Source organism: Dermacentor silvarum, chromosome 11 (genome assembly GCF_013339745.2).
Source record: "Dermacentor silvarum isolate Dsil-2018 chromosome 11, BIME_Dsil_1.4, whole genome shotgun sequence".
In the NCBI taxonomy this organism is placed as follows: Eukaryota; Metazoa; Arthropoda; class Arachnida; order Ixodida; family Ixodidae; genus Dermacentor; species Dermacentor silvarum.
The window spans coordinates 107,554,114-107,570,704 of NC_051164.1; the positions used below are offsets into that span (position 1 = coordinate 107,554,114).

General features: G+C 46.9%; 1 protein-coding gene across 2 annotated transcripts; it reads left to right on the forward strand.

Annotated features, from left to right (window-relative positions):
• Positions 1-793: 793 nt before the first annotated feature.
• On the forward strand, positions 794-9,367 carry LOC119434051 (uncharacterized). 2 transcript variants are annotated; one of them, XM_049658570.1, is made up of 3 exons: positions 794-1,344; positions 3,874-3,920; positions 8,648-9,367. In XM_049658570.1, exons 1-3 carry the CDS (start codon positions 1,111-1,113, stop codon positions 9,342-9,344), a joined length of 978 nt encoding a protein of 325 aa, XP_049514527.1. In that variant the 5' UTR covers positions 794-1,110; the 3' UTR covers positions 9,345-9,367. The 2 variants fall into 2 exon arrangements, with proteins under 2 accessions (XP_049514527.1, XP_037557284.1); XM_037701356.2 differs by having other exon boundaries at positions 795-1,344; positions 3,628-3,920.
• Positions 9,368-16,591: the final 7,224 nt, after the last annotated feature.

The following is a 16,591-nucleotide window of genomic DNA, read 5'->3' on the forward strand; positions in this document are numbered from 1 at the left end:
CCACTTTATTGAAACAAAATCAAGCCTACGAGTAAGGTGTAATGGGTAGTCAAATGCTCCCTGTAAACGTGCATCATAGTATGTATATGGTGACGAAATGGAATGTTCTTTTTGGTGCAATTCATGCGCTGGAATAAATCATTGATCCGCGAGATGACTTTTGTCGTTTCTTTCTTGGAGGCTTCGGCCCTTGACCTGAGTAACAGGAGCGTATGCGATCAATATGTAATTTCCTGCGCGGGCAAAGGACTTCCATGCTAAATTTTCTTCGTTTGTTCTATAAAATTAAAAAAAAATCTAATTTGGTTTCATGCCACGCTTGCGTTACATCGGTATATAATTTCCGTTTATTTCTTCAGGCTTTCAAATTGCAGGATTTGAACTCATCATCTTTTTTTTAATCACTGCACAAATATAATCATTTAAAATGTATTCCAGTCTCCTCCAGTCACCCGATTCTTGGTATATCCCCCATAGTGGGTCGGGTCCTTTTAAATGCACATGCCAGCCAACAAGCTGTCGGACGCCTGCGGTGATTTTTTTCCCCCTTGGTGTATCTGCATGAAGCATTAGCCATAGAAACGCTTGCAATGTATTGTCGAAGCTGCTAAGAGAGAAGAAGCAAATTCTGTGTCAAATTTTCCATCTGTGTTTATTAATTGCATCGTGATATTTTTTGTTGTATCACTACTTCACTACTCGCATTCAGCTCGCTATTCTTTTCAGTTTAATTTTGTTTTTCACTAAATTATTTATCATTTTTATTCTAGCCTCGCAACTACTACATTTCTGGCATATGCCCTACCAATGGATCTGCCATTCATGTTGCGACCAACAGCTGAAACGGCGCGCGAAGCGTAGCGGTAACGAAGAAGAAGAAAGTGCGTGACGTCACCGATGCTTCCATTAGCTTAGCCGGGCTTCCGCTGCCCCGGCCCGGGCAAGCTGCTCAAAATTGACGACCGCGCCCAAATTCGTCTCGGCCGTGCCTAAGCCCGCCCGCACGACCGCGGCAAGCAGGCTAGGCCAGCGTGAGAGCCCGATTCCCCAGTTCGTCGCTGAAGCCGGCCGTTCCACGCCGTAGGTCGTCGGCACAGGTAGGGCGCAGTCATGTCGGGTTCTGCCGAGAAGAAAGACGGCGAAAAGAAAGAAGACGACAAGAAAGAGGTGCCCAAGGAAGGCGAGGCGAAAGATGGCGCGAAGAAGGACGGAGCCACGAAGGACGACGTGGACAAGGACTACGTCATCTTCCACTTCCCTGGCGTCGAGCAAGCGGACGGGACGTCGGCGGGCTGCGAGACGCTCAAGATCCCGAGGGATGCAGCCATCGGCCTCGTCCAGAAGGTACCGTATTGCAGCATTGCTTTTCGCGACGAAACAACACCGTTAACAGTAGTACTTGTAGCCGGGCTTGTCGGTGCATATTCAGTAAATATAAACGAGCGCAAGCTGGAACACGGACGAAGAAAGAAGACGGGCTAGAGTGCTCGTCCCGTCCTCTTTCTCAGTCCGTGTTCTAGGTTTTGCTTCTTTATATTTACTGAACAGCATCGTTAACTTTGTCGGAGTCGATATATTGCCGGCAGCCGCTGTAGGCGCTCCGAAAGTGTTTTGCCGGCTGTGCTATGTAATTGGTGGGTTATTTCTCACGTGAATCCCGCCACTGCTGCTCGTTTTCTCTTCACCGGGTAGCGGTGGCCGCCTTTAGTCGGGGCAGTGACCGCACGGTGTCCTTGTTGGGTTCGGGTAGGTTAGGTTTCAAGACTAACTGGGAGACGTTGGCGCAATGCTGGTTCTGTAGCAATATACCGGCAGCATAGTCACGCGTCTGCTACCAGTCAATAGGGTGTGCAACTGCTAGAAACATTTCGTCAGCGCTACTCTTACGGTACGATAAGCACGCCCTTAGTTACTTATACAGGGTGTTCATTTAACAAATATTCACTAATTAACATCATTATTAATTATTTATGCCACATATTTCAATTTACAATTTGTACCCGGTGAGCTTGCAAGACGTATGCACTTGAAAGAAAGTTCTAGGATGACTCCAGTTTCAAGATATTATTTCCCAAAGTGTGGGACGAAATACATGGGCGTTCTAGTTACGTTTGTTCTTCAATGCATAACGGAGTGTTTTCTTCAAAGAGTAAGTGGAACAACAGTCCATTCTTACGGCGAATTTGATGGTGCATATCGCCCAAGTGGTGTCCTTCTGGAAAGTCATTCCAATTGGATTCGTTTTGCAATCTCACCGGCTACAATTAGCATATTAAAATATTTGCTGTAAACTAATTCGTGAGTTAAGTGGTGAATTTTTGTTAATTAGTTTAATATCTGTTCTGCTTTCTTGTGCAAGTAATGCCCGCCTCTCAGAATAATCCAGCTGAAGGACTAGAATTAAGTTACTTGCAACAGGCTATTTTAAAAATTCCGTAGAAATGATCACCCCGTAGAGGGATGTGTGGTTGAATGATTAGAAGATAGCGTGAAGGTGATGTGTTGTTGCACAGTGTACAATGAAGTGTAAACTGATCTGGTTCTCTCAATCGCGAACATCTCCCAAGGGTCGTGTGAGGTAGTTTTCTTCTTTTGTGAGGAAGTCAATCTTCAGATGAACCGTGGAACAAGGCAACCATCGGTCTGCATTATGCCTCAGTGCTAACACACGTTGCTGCCGTCATTGCGTACTTCTAGACATAGTGGCACGATGCGCACTGATGTAAATATTTAAGTTCACCACACCGGTCTCACGCTCTTCTTGCTCGCATGCTTCGTCCTGCTGCAGAAGCCGCAGCAGTTGAATGACAAGGCCATGCAACCTTAGTCGTGACGTCACTTTAGGAGGCCGAGAACAGATGAATTGAAAGGAGGTGCACCGGCTACCAGGGCTACCAAGGCTATAGGCATTCATGCTTTCATGTCTGCGTTGGCTAGTGCGTATTCGCTGGTTAGACTGTCTCGGCTAATGAATACCGGTGCATGCATCACCAGTGCGTAGGTCACCCTGGCTTGAGATGCGCATTTTTTTTTCCAGAAAGCGGCAAGCTGCCCGGAGATGATTGCTTGCCACCTACTATAATTTAACTCCTAAGTTTGAGAGCTTGGCTCTATGGTCTCCTCAGAGAGAGAGAGAGAGAGAAGTCATAGGGGAAAGGCAGGGAGGTTAACCAGGCTGAGCCCGGTAGGCTACCCTGCACTGGGGAAGGGGGAGAAGGGATTGAAAGAGGAGAAGGAAGAGAGAAGTTCACAGTTCACACCTTGCAGATGTACAGTCAAGCGTTCATAGCTGATTTTCATCACAGGCTCCTCAGTGTCCTAACCTGCACGTAGGGGGCGCTCCTGTCTATGTCGCGACCAGAGCTCTTTGATCATGCCGGGCACGGAAGCTACTTTTCGATATCCGGCTGCCAACCCTCCCCGCATTAACACTAAAGACACAGGCGCCCCCTACGAGCACCAATAATTGATTCACGCTCTTTTCTCCGGAGCCATCGAAGCTATGGAGCATTTTTAGTCTAATGTGAGGCGCAGATGAGGCAGAATTTCTCGATAAAATACTGCCTGCCCATATCTGCTTGCGCAGTACAGGTATACGATCAATGAGCTCTGATCGCGTCGCCACAGGTGCGTCCCGCCGTTGCGCGTCTGGTCGAGCGCTGTCCCTGTAATGACCCGGCGCCCCCGGGCCCCGAGGCCACCGAACCCATGGTTCCCTGCGTCGACTGCATGGCCGAGTTGAAAGCAGAGGCGCGGCGCCTCTCGACGAAGGCCATCGTCCAGACGGCAGTGTCCAACATGTCCATCCAGCAGCCGTGCCCGTTCAAGGCGCAGTCGTTGACCATGACTAAGAGCTGTCCTGTTCCCCCGCAGGCACCACCGCTGCCAGACAAGATCACGCAGCAGATGTCTTTCATCAAGTGAGTGTTCAAAATTCTTCAGCATGCGCGCCTATCTCTAGACGGTAGGCAGTTTTATGGCATCTTCGGATGGTGATTTTCGATCACTCAAGAGCGCTCCCAAAAGGCTGAATCTTGCTCGGGTGGTCGAAAAAGGGTGCTTCGGCCGCATTCGGGTGGTGCTTATCGATCGCTCCACTCCAGATCAGCGCACCGAGAGACGCTCACACTATCGCCATCGGTCACGTGACTCTGTTCACACGGCCACGTGACTCCGTTCTTTCCTGTGGTTGCTCTGGTGAAGGTGGACTCTCGCTCCGTTAACGGCGAGGACGATTTTTATCAGCCATACTTGTCACCGATAGCGGCGATGATTGCGTTGCCAGAAGTTCCCCTCAAATATTGCTTTCTTCCCTCTCACTGCTCCGAAAAGCAGCCGGCTATTCGGATGGGGCAAGTTATCTCCGACTCGCATCCAGGATGCCTCCGGGATCGGTCCGCTCGGATTAATTACTGCGATAATCCGGAGATGCAATTATTTTCACCTGCGTAGGAGCTCTGGGGCCTTTATAACGCAAAACTATTACAATCTGTTTTTATTCCAATCTCCTGACGTCAAATGTACGTAACCACCGACGTAAGCATCTGGCGGAGACCCGCAGCGTTGTTTGAACTGCCCAATCAAACGCCCTCCTCTTTTATAGGAGGTCACTTTTGTTTGATTTCAAAGCCAATAGCAACGCCTACCTTGACAGCTTTTGCTTATCAAATTGGCTAACAAGAGGCGACGATGCTCGCACAAGTGGAGAGGGTTTCGGTGTGGCTGAGCTAGCGCAGAGATATAGATAACCGGGTGAGGAGGGTGATGCTGGCCTTCCACTTGCTGCGCTTGCGGTGGCGGGTTGAAAGTCGCGGCGGCGTGCCCCGAAAAACTAAAATTTCGCTAGAACGAATCCTCAGCGAAGAATAGTTGGCTGAGAGATGTCGTATACGTGCTGAAAGGGCTCGAGAACGTTATACTGACACGTAAAAAATCTTTATTATACGCAAATAAATTCGTTCTCCCTGGCAGCTCCGAGTAGCCATTGCCAGAGCAATCAGTAGGCAGATGTCTTCTATTCCTTTCGGAACGGGTCATTCTCCAGCTATTCCGAAAAAAGTTCAGTTGTGCTCGGCGTAGTAATGCATGCTGGATGCGACACACGTCACTTTGACGTAGGGAGTTTTCGCAGTTTTGTGACGTCGCGTGACAAAAAGACGAAGTGGGCGCAGCCCGAAAACTTCTGACCAATAGCGGAGGGCGAATGGCGAAAAAGTTGTTGAATTTTAAATACTTGTTTTTATTTTGTTCAGTCTTATCACGCATAATCAGTGTGCACACGTCATATCAGATGGGAAGATTCCGCCGTTTTCGTGGCGTCGCGTGACGGATAGGCGAAGCGGGGGCAGCCAGAAAATTTTTTGACCGATCATGGATGGCTGTTTGCAGAAATGGAATAGCAACAGTTTGGAATATACGTTATAGCGCCCCTGCGTACGTAAACATAATGCGTTATTGAAACGCGCATGCGCAGAAAGTAGAGAACTTCCTCGCATCTCACATATGAAGGCTAAACCTTTGCACTCGTGGTCAGCCTATTTCGTAACACAGACTGGCCAAACGAGCACAACCGCTAACACCTGGGATAACGTCCCTCGAAACAATCGCCTAAGCATCCGTTTAAGCATACGGGAGTCCGCAAACTTGCTTTGAGAAGCGTTTGATGACATTCGTTTTACGATATGTGACTTAACTGCAAACACTGCCACGGTGCACCGTCATACAACGACCACTGTTTCGCATAGAAGTGTTGCATGTGCATTAAATCAACCCCTGCTTCTTGAGTTTACAGCATGTGCCTTTTTTCATAGATTGTTTAGCGCTGATATATCTTTACAGTCCTTGTAAACGTCTTCTTAGCTCACCATCACTATGTAAATGCAGGACCTGTCTTGCGCCACTTCTCTCCAATCGCAGTTCTACTGTGTCAAGTGCGCGTATTCGCAAACTGCGAATTTATCTCATTACCTTATCTTATTCGTAGTGCTTTTAATTGTTTCCGTTGCTTTGTGTCCCACTTGCTGTTGCAGTGGAGCAAATGCTATAATTATCGACTCATAACGTCGTGGTTAACTCCAGCTTTCTTCTAATTGCCAGCCAACATATCAAAACTTCTTTTTATTTAATTTTTTTTATATCGCACACTTGTGCATTGTTGCCTCCAAACATTACGCCGAACATTGCACATAGACAGCTTAGTATGTTAGCATAGAGAAATGATACGGTTTAATTTTGCAATTCGCTCTCAGCAATTTCCTTACGTGCGAGCCAGACAAGCAATTCCATTGGGGAGAGTGTTTGTGCTTACGGAGCAGCGTATAGTCGGGACACAACTCGGCTAGCAACAGCTGAAGCTGGAAAACTTGCGACGAAAAAGCTTGAGGGAAGTTTTGAACGGCAAAGTGTCGCTCTGCCCAGCTACCGAGAAATTACTGCAGTCTGTATTCTACAGGAGCAAAACTACCCTACGTGACAGCTCGTCAGTAAAATGGGGAGGCTCCAGTTGGCACTCTGTCGTTATGGGCCAAGTCAGGGCTGCTTTTGATGGAAGATAAATGGTCGAGCTATCCTAACGCAGTTCCTTTTTTTTTAAGATCTACTTTCACGACGTCCAGCAGCAGAAGAAGACGCAGAAATGGCGTGATTGATGATCTCAGTGGACTCTGTGTTCTCTGAAGATAACGGCATTGAGGGAGAAAGAGCAGATTCTTAGTGTGTCCACGCTAGTGGCTAAGAGTCTATCAATGAGGTGCTTCTTGAAGTAGGTTCCGAGCAGTCATGTACTCGACAGTACCCATTTTTACCCGATTCTAATTCGTCGCTACCAATTGGTTCTTCTGTACACCTGTGCACTATCTACCCGCATCATTTTCGATTTTTGTCCTGCTAGTATGTTTTCATTGTTTTCACAAGAATTATTACGACAATATCAAATATTGCAATGAATTGCTTGAGCTTGAAATTGAAAAGGTGCGCGTTTAAGGGACGCTATTGAGAAATAGTTCATCTCGGTCGGTAGAATGCACTCAAGGTAAAGTAAAAGATCGCTCTCATCGTCAGGGGATGCTTAGTAAGCCTAAAACACAAGCGTGAACAACACCTTAAGTTTCTCCCACTCTCTTCCCGCGACATAACGAGGTTTGATTACGCCCACTCGATCACAGGTAATTATTTAGGCAGGCATCTATTACACTCATTACACGACCTCGTGTGTGAAGAATTCTTCGTTGGGGAAGCCGAAACGTCATTTGACTCCTCTAACCACACCCTCCATTTAGGTGGCGTTTCGCTTTTTCTTTCCTTTCTTCTTCCTGTCAGGACAAATCTGGTTCATTTATCGAATTCACTGCAGTAGTTTATCAAAACATGTTAATATAGACCCTTGAGTGGGGGATTGCGTAGCTGTCTGTCGCAGTATGACTTCTTGCGTCACCTTAATCTGTTTTTTGCTTGGTGTGCTAGTCACTAGGACAAGAAAAAAAGAAACTGCCTCCCTGTTTATTTGTACTCTGCGCGAGCAACCGTGCCGTACAGTCACACAAGTTTTTTGCGTGGGATTCATTAAATCGTATATATGTGCATCTAAAAAAATGTAGGCTATTAATAGCCTACAATAGCTATTAATAGGTGTTACTGATAGGGGCCCTGCGAGCATCCATCAACTAACATAGTCATACCCACATTGTCATAGCTAGTCAAAGGCTGTAGAAGTTCTACAGTGAGTACTGTAATGGCTTCGAGAGGACTCGCCATGGAACGACCATGGTTGCCATTTGAGGTTCATGGACATGTACCAGCTTTGTCGTCATTATTGGGATATACGCGTAGCTATCGATATTTCGAGTGGCACGTCAGCTTTTCATTTCACTGACCGTGCACAGTGGTTTCTTTCGCTATACATTCTATACAAGCGAAACGCATGTTTGCTTACCCTTGCGTAGGAATTTCCGGCTGTGCAGCTAATTGTGTTCAAGTGAGTCCCTCACAAGAGGTTAAGCTTCGCCAGTTGTTTGAGTAATATCACCAGAAAAAAAAAAGTTCTGCTAGCTCCAGGGCCGCTAGAGACACAATAATAAGACCTTTTCTTGCGGTCCTGTAATTATCGTTGTTTTTCTTTTTTTATGTAGTGAGTCCTCTTCGCCATGATTTTATTATATATGATATGTCTTTTGCTATAGACCAGCATTTGCAGTGCTTCATATGGGCCGCCATATTTCTTCCGGGGACTGCTAGAACTGGCGGGAAGAAAGAACAAAAGCGATAACGCTCACCCTGTTCTTAACGCATGTTTGCCACCAGTGTTAGCTTACCGTGGCTTTGTCGTCAGCTGTCCCGTCATAAAACGCGCAGCCCAGCACGGGCTGGGCCGACATCTGGCGACGGGGATCCAGATTGAGTGCGCTTTCTCTAAAGGTGGGGGAGCGCAAGTAAAAGATTCCGGGCACAAATTAACAAAAACTTCTTACGCTATACTTTTTCGTAACAATGAATTTTAGCCAATCCGGTTGCCAGACATATCATTAGCGAAGGCGGCCAGCCATTGGCAAAGCGAACTTACGAAAGAAAAGCTTTGAGAATCTGGCCCCTGGTCTATAGTCGCTCAATTTACGACTATAGCGAAGCTCTAGGCGTAACTGTGTCTCCCCAGGATCAGCTGTGGCAAGTGCGGCTCCGAGCAAGTCATGGACCCTGCCCAGACTGCTGCCATCAAGGGTCCAGCCGCAGCTGCCGCCGCACAAGCAGCTACACCTGGTGCCTCTACCAGCGGTGCCGGTCCTTGTGGCGGCCCCGGCATGATGAACGTCATCAGCTCCGTGCCCGGCTCTAACACGCACATCCAATTCAACTGCAACTGCCTCGAGCAGTTCGGATTCGCACCCAACGGGGGCGGCGTAGCGATGCCACCGATACCGCACGCGCCAAACTGTTGCTACGCCTTGGGCAACGCGCAGCCTCCTACGGGCAGGAGAAGTTCCAGTCGCGGTCACAACGACCACGTCAGAGATCGGCTGATCGCCGAGGAGCGTCGCATGATGGAGCGGCTCGAAGAGGACGACTACGACGCCGGTTCGCCGAGAAGGCGAAGCTACCACGAGTTCGAAGAGAGGAGAACGTACGGCAACGGGGGCGGTAGGTCGCGCAGCAGCAGGGGCGTTGATGACGGTCGTGGCAGGTACGAGGAAGACCCGAGTGACGTCAGCGAAGGTGGCGACGATGACGACGGGCGGTACACCGTCAGGCGCACGTCCTCGGGAAACGTCGCCATCATCGGTGACGACAACTACAAAGTGCGCGTCGCGGTCGGCGGCAGAAGGTCGGAAGGCCGAAGGCGCGGTTACCGCTGATACATAAAAGCCGTGGTCTGGTTTGGCAATCACGGTTTGTCTTTTTTGTTTCTTTTCTTTCTGCTCTGATTAACATGTGCTGTAATCTGAACATATGATAGAAGCTAAGTCCAAAAGGGATTCGGCACAGCGTGGAAACATGCACTGCCAGCCGCTGGAGAGTGATGTAGAAAGTGAACGTTGGCTTTCCTGCACTCACTAGCGACTGCGCGTAAAATAAAGGTTGTCGTTTCCTTGAGATATTTGGTGCTAACGCCTAAAGCAGAAGAAAAAGTGAAAGCACAAAACACACAACGAAAATCGAGCGCTTTCATTTTCCTAGTTCTTACATTCATTTTCCGCTCTCGATAATAGAATTGCGATAGGACAATGTCTATTGTGTTGTCGCTTTTTCGTGGCTTCGTGCAGTTACATTATCCAATAGTTAACAGGGACCATATAGCCCCTCGAGATGTTCTGAAAATATTTCCTTCAACAGCACATTAGACTACAATCGAGGTAATTTTGAAAACATGAGCAATGTAAACGTAACCTCACCGCTCAAACTCTATACCCTATAGCACCCACACTTTTCTCCCAGCATTTCACATCTCTGCTGAACTTTCTCGGCCCATGACACTGCGCTTGTCACGAACCTTCCTTCCACATTGTCTTTGGTGGAGCGCCGAATTGTGGAGGAGCCGGCAAGACCAGCCCAAACGTACAGAATTTTTTGTACGACCATCCTGTGCATCACTTATTAATCCATTCGAAGATATGTCGGTGAGCTTTAGTGCATTCTTCGAGTATCGGACCATAAGGCTTGTGACTAGAGCGTTCTACTGGTCATGCACTTGATATTTCATGGTGTACTCAGTGCTGCTCGGCTCTTGATAGCGAGCATAACTTTTGTCCAACATTTGCGGATGATGGATCCGCAAATGTTGGAGCCCCCTCCACGGGTTCCAACCATTCCGGGGGTTCCCCCCCCCCCCCCCGCCTACCCCTAAAAAAAGGAAAATAAAAAAAAGAAAGTACGCTAAATGCAACAGAAGCTTCGAAACCCGAATCGTAGGTCGCACTGCTCAAGCACTCAGTGTCCCAAGAACTTTTGAAGAAACGTTTAAGTCTTGTAACGGTGGTCTCCTCTTCCTTTTTTAAAGGTCCGCTTGAAGTACCCCGGCAACAGAGGTTACAAAGGAAAGCGTTCGGCGGTGTTCAAAACCACGTTACCAGCATCGCCGGTTAAATCTCCCGCCCAGACAAAGCTTCGCGAAAGAAAAAAAAAAGAAATAACGAAAACGAAAGGATCGCGTACGAAGGAGGCACGGATTCCCAGGACTGGTAAAAGAAGCAGATCGCCGTCGTGACGCAGGATAACGCAAGTTGGCCTAGTTGCCCGTTTGCCACCCGCTGATCTCCAGTTCTGTCCATCCTCTCTTGTCTTTGCTTTCCTCCGTGTCTTCGTCGTCTTCGCGCAGACCTTGCACCCTCCTGCTCCTTCAGTGGAGCCGCTGCGATCTCGACCAACCCTCGCCCAGTTCTATCCATCTTCTTTTTTTTCTCTCTCTTTCATTCTCGTCCTCCGCGACTTCGTCATGCCCTCTCGTCTCCTCGCGCGACGCGACTCCGGCAGTGTCCCGATCTCGCACGCCAGCCAGCGAACGAAGACGACACGGCCGGGAGGCATTACTCTTGCGTCGCTCGGACAAATCCGAGCCGGCCGATAAGGAGGAGCCGAAACGGATGAAGCAATGACGCGAGAGGAACCGCGCGCCGCTCTGTGTCCCCGACGTCGCCTGCAGCCGAGGCCGTGGTGGTGGAAGCTGGCCAGCCACGGTCGATATGGGAGACGGTTGGCGGCGGGCGGAGGAATGCTGGCCGAGTCAAACCCCCCTGTGATGCCGCAAGCTAGCGCTGCTGTTACGGTTCGTCTGAATGCCTCGCAGCGTTAGACAGAAATGTGTGGCCGTATTCTCTTAGAGTGGCAGAGAAGAGCAAGCGATAAGTTAGTTTATAGTGTCTTTTTTTAAACTCGATTTTCATTTATTTGATGAAACGCTGTTGCTCACTAAACCACACGTTAAGATAGGCCAGAAGAAGTGAAAGATACGCAGTCCGCGCTTTATACAACTCCGCGATGAATTTTGAGGTAGATAAAGCATTTGAAAATATTTTATACTTGAATATATTGGGCCATGAACCTTCGCACATGATTGTCAAAGTCGGCGATAGCTTTCCTGTGTAACTGGCCGCATATACCCGTGTCATCTTTGAATCGGGGAACCCTTCTGAGCGCATCAACAGACACATGAAGTGGCAATCTCGCTGCCAACCACAATTCCAACTGATACCACGACACAGTATATCTCGTTCTAATCACTGCACCTTCTAAGCCCCCCCCCCCCCCCCCCCCCCCTCCCCGCTATCCCTAGTACCCTGGCTGCACCTTCTTTTCAATGGCTATCCATCAAGCGGCAGCGCTCGACGCGGAGGTGTCGATTGACTATGGGGTGCTATCGTTTAATACATTTAAGGTTACACACCCCTTCTGTCAGCTTGCACGGCACGTACATTATAGGTGGTTGTCCAAGAATGGGCGCACTTCAGTATCACATACGCAGGGCCGAAGCTGTCGGTTCGGCCGCATACCCCGTGGAACCATTCCTAGTGACCGAAGTTGCCTACTAGGCCAGACATCAGCGAGCAGCAAGATTTCTGTTTTCTGCTCGGCAAAGCAGCAGCCAGTGCATACCTAGTGGCCCAAAAGTAGAGACAGTAGACAATCTGGGTAATTTGGTATGGTGCCACTGTTTATTTTTCGACCTCGTCCAACCATCTATAGTGACCGAAGTATATCTGAAGAAAGTTGTGGGTTCCATGCCGTTGAGTGAATTTCTCCTATAGAGCGATAATAAGGCATAAACTGACATCAACGTGACCACCATGTTGTTGCATAGCTAGAACAGTGTGAAGCCGTGTGCAATCCTTGTGTTCGCTTATGTTCAACTAATCTTCAGAAGCTTTGTGAAACTTTGAATCAGAGCATGGACGTGGCTTCCGGGACATTGCGTCACCCTTGACAATACAAGCGTGTTCAGTGGTTTTTGACACCAGCAATAGCTGCATTGTAGAAGCACAGAACGCATGACTTATCTCTCCAAGTATGGTTTTTTGGGCTAGTTGGTTAGATGCATCACAGGTGCTCATAGCGCTAGAGGACACGGACAAGAACAAGAGAACAGGACGAGCGCTGGTCCTGTTCTCTCGTTCTTGTCCGTGTCCTCTAGCGCTATGACCACCTCTGATTATCTCTCCAATTCGGAATACGATCGCTAAGTTTTAACAGCGATATACTTAAGGAGAGGAACGAAACCAGCTGCTGTCCCTCGCTCAACTCAAGTCTCAATGACGTCATTCGAGCGAAAAGCTCGAGTGACATGTGGCCAGCGAGAAAGACCCTTATGACCTTACGGTACTATATTTCTTGCTTGCAGCTATCTTCGGCCTAGCAGCAAGATTTAGTATTCAGTTATACTTCGCTTTAGGCCGGCGAACGCGGTATGCAAATACGCCTGCCGTCATTCCTTTAGCTTCGCTGCTTCTTAGTTTGTCTATTGTTCCTTCACTTACAGGCCATAAAGGAACGTGTGCATAATAGAAGGTCGGTCACCACGTCTGGCCGTTCAACACAAGAGCAGCGCGCAAAATGAATTCGTGGCTAATGAGCCGCGAATTAGATGTGTTGCGAGGGCGCGCGCGGTGCCTGCACCGTCTACAACAAATATCTAAAAACTAACGCGCGAAACTAGGTCGACGATAAAAAGTTTCAGTGATTAAGGTCGTGGTGGGCATTTTATAACAGCAGTTCACGCTTTCTTTTTTTTCTTTTTGATATTAGTCTTTGATAGGATGCGCGAGACTTGCGTATTCAAATTGAAGTTCACCACGGCCTGGGCCAACTATACAGTAATCTTTGGACATTTTCTTTTTCTATTTTCTGGTCCGTCTTCTTCAGCTTCCTCTTTTTTTTTTTTCAGGAGATGTAGGAGACAAGTTTCTTAACCCGGTCTTCCGCAGATTAAGGCTCACCGTGGTCAAGACATGAAAGAAGGTTCGGGCATGGTGTATATGTCTTTTTTTTCCCTCCTTTTACTGGTTTATTTTCCGACCACATACTGAAGAGGCACCACGTCCGGCATTGCTAAGCACTCTCAGCTGCTTAAAACTGAATATTGCAACTGAATAGTTTATTTCGCAACGTAAGGACATTAAAAGGATACCCTTAAGCACAAAATACTGCCGCTAGTTCACCAACATGCATTCACCGATGCGATATCGACGTTAAAATATAGATAAGTGAATAAAGAGGAATAATAGAGTTTCATCGGTAGACAGAAAAAATTACATACTTTTCTCTGTCTTTTCTCTTCTTCTTAAGTGGCAGGTCTGCGAATAAAATAAGTCCCAAGCCGCCATCATTCAGGCTTCTTTCTTGTATTCGCACGCCTCTTTCGTACCTTTCGTTTTTATTTAATCTCTTTCTATCTGTCGCTAGCTCGAGCTGAAACATATGCGCTGCTAACGACACTTTTCGCACCGCCAACCCCTGGAGCGTGGCTTTCTCCGCTTCGCTTTCGAGCACGTATGGGAAGCAAACGCAGGAAGCCAAGTTCGTTCGGTGCGGAGAGCAAAGCTGGCAGCTTGCCTCGAGGCAGCCGCGTTTCGTGTCGGCGTGGAATTGGTTTACCATCGTTTGTGATCGCATGTCTGTTTAGAGTTTTTTTTTTTTTTTGACGCAAGGCCTACGTGAGCTTTCGTTTTTTCCAGAGTGAACGTTTACCTGGAAACGCAGCTGGCTGACGTCGTCATCGTTACCTATATACTTAAGCAGTTTAGATGAAAACAAGAAAACAAACAGCCTGTTATAACCCAAAGACAAGACACAAAGGGCAGCTCTAAACGTTCGTTTAAAACACGCGTTGTTTGTATTACTGCGTGTCAGTGCGTGCGTCCCAGTGGCACTTCCCGTCATACTTCAGTAGAAATTTAACGGCTCCAATTTCTACTCGATTTATTAGAATGACACAGAATCACCGCTGAAACTTCGCGAGGGTATCGCATCAGCGAAATCTTTTTAACCTCATTTGCGGTTGTATGAATATTACCGGTTTCTTATCTTTAGGTTGTTCTATCAGGCTTGTTCACATTCGTCTATAAAACACTTATTATCATTGATTTTGCTTTCTAAACGCAACAGTGCAGTGCTATAAAGTTAACTTATTATATAAGCAGCATAAACGAAAGAAAAACAAATGACCCAGAACTATAGGAGGAGCATATTTAGATATCTTATATCACTGGAGCCTACTCAAAGCCAATACTGCTTTTCTCATGTCCTAGCGATACTAGTTTACCGTACTTGCTGTCACCTCTCTTAAAATTTTATCGTTATTTGTTTAGATGTTTTGACAATTTGATAAAATAAAACTGCATCACCATTACTTTTGTGTGATACTTGACGGCACGACTCGATTGACTGACGTTAATTTACATCTGAGATTGAAAAGTGCTCCCCCGATGTTTTATTTTCGCAAGATTCCTAACTTAATTTACTCTATTTATCCTCGTCAACCTTCATTTTTAATTGACGGTTGAAACAGTATTACAGACAACGAAAGGCAAAAGAAACTGTTTTGATCTGTCGAGAAAGTGCAACCGACTTTAATTGACTTTATTTGTTCAAGCCAGACGACTTCCGTTCTTCCTTTGAATGACTCAGGAACAACATCACGGTCTCAAAGATTTAATTATATTTTTCGCGATATTTCTTTTGTCTTATTTAACCTAGACAGCCGGGAACGTATACTTTGCGTGCGCACACAGCTTATACCACATTTTTATTTTGAAAAATATAAATGACATGGCAAGAACAATCTAATAATCTCAAAGGGTAAGAAAAGCCTAAATACGTTAGCGTTGGTGAGCTAGTTCGCCGTGTTTATTTTTTTATGTCTTCCGAACAAGCTCCGTATCTCAAAGGACCCCTCAGCGGAAGTTTAGAATGTACTTTGAGGATTTTCACTGTAGCCGTGAGACAAAAGCAAGAACGGCAAACTTGCGTGCGAAGTAGACGAAAGATGGGCTTAACAACCTTCCTCCTACGTTTGGTGTCCTTGTGATGTTTTAGTTGATTTAGCCATTGACATTTTCTTTTTCCTTTGGGTTTCGCAAGTTCACTCCTACGTATCTTGCTTCTTTAAAGGGGAGCCTAATGTTTTGTGCGTGCTCAGGACTCCCGGGACAACGAAAATTGGAGTAATGGCGTTAGGTTGCTTTGTGGTCCTTAATCGTATTACGCACTGGCAAGTACACAATCTAAAAAAAGAAATACTGGGTTGCTCGCGGAAGAAGCGTGCGATGACAGATATTACAATGTATAAAAAGGAACTCGGGCCTGTGAAAGTTTTAGGCGTCAAACCTCTGTTCCTCCTGTTCTTGGTTGCAGCTTTTAAGCCTGCTCGGTTCGTCCAATATGTACTGAAATAAATGGGTATGGCAAAAGAGATAAAATAGTGCAACTGAACTTACTATATGATGAACTATTCAGTCTTCAATACGCTCGTAATGCGACTCAATTTTCTGACAACATGAACGCATCGACCGCTGTACTGTGGTGTCCTGTGGCGTTCCGACGTTCAACACGAGGTCGCGGGTACGGTTCCCATGCACTGCAGTCGTATTTTGATGGGTGGTACAATGCGGAAATGCTGGCGTATTCAGGGTAAGCTGAAACTGAAACAACTGCAGGAGGTCAAAATTAACTCGGAGAACTCTCCTACTATGTCCCTCGTATACCGATGCTGTTTAGGAAGTTATATCCTATAATCCACCAGTATTAACAGGCTCAAACACACTCTAAGGAAAAGAAGCTTTCGTATTCCCTATGACGTATTGTCACACTCAAACAAAATAGAGGTCTCTCGAACTTCTTTTTTGTATTTGCGCATGCTTGTAGTCGACACATCGGAGAGCCACGATTAAGTTTAAGAGGGCCTACGCCTGCTCAGCCATTCGTTGCCTTTTTTTTTTTTTTGCAGTCGTGTATTTGTTCTTCAATGTTAGCTTTCGCATTCAAGACTGCAGTTAAAAACAGCCGCAAAAGGCATGGCTCATTGTTTCGATTGAATGTTCGCAAAGTAGCAACTGATTCAATTTTTTAGAGCGATTTCTACCCTGTACCGCACATACGAATTTGAATATATAGC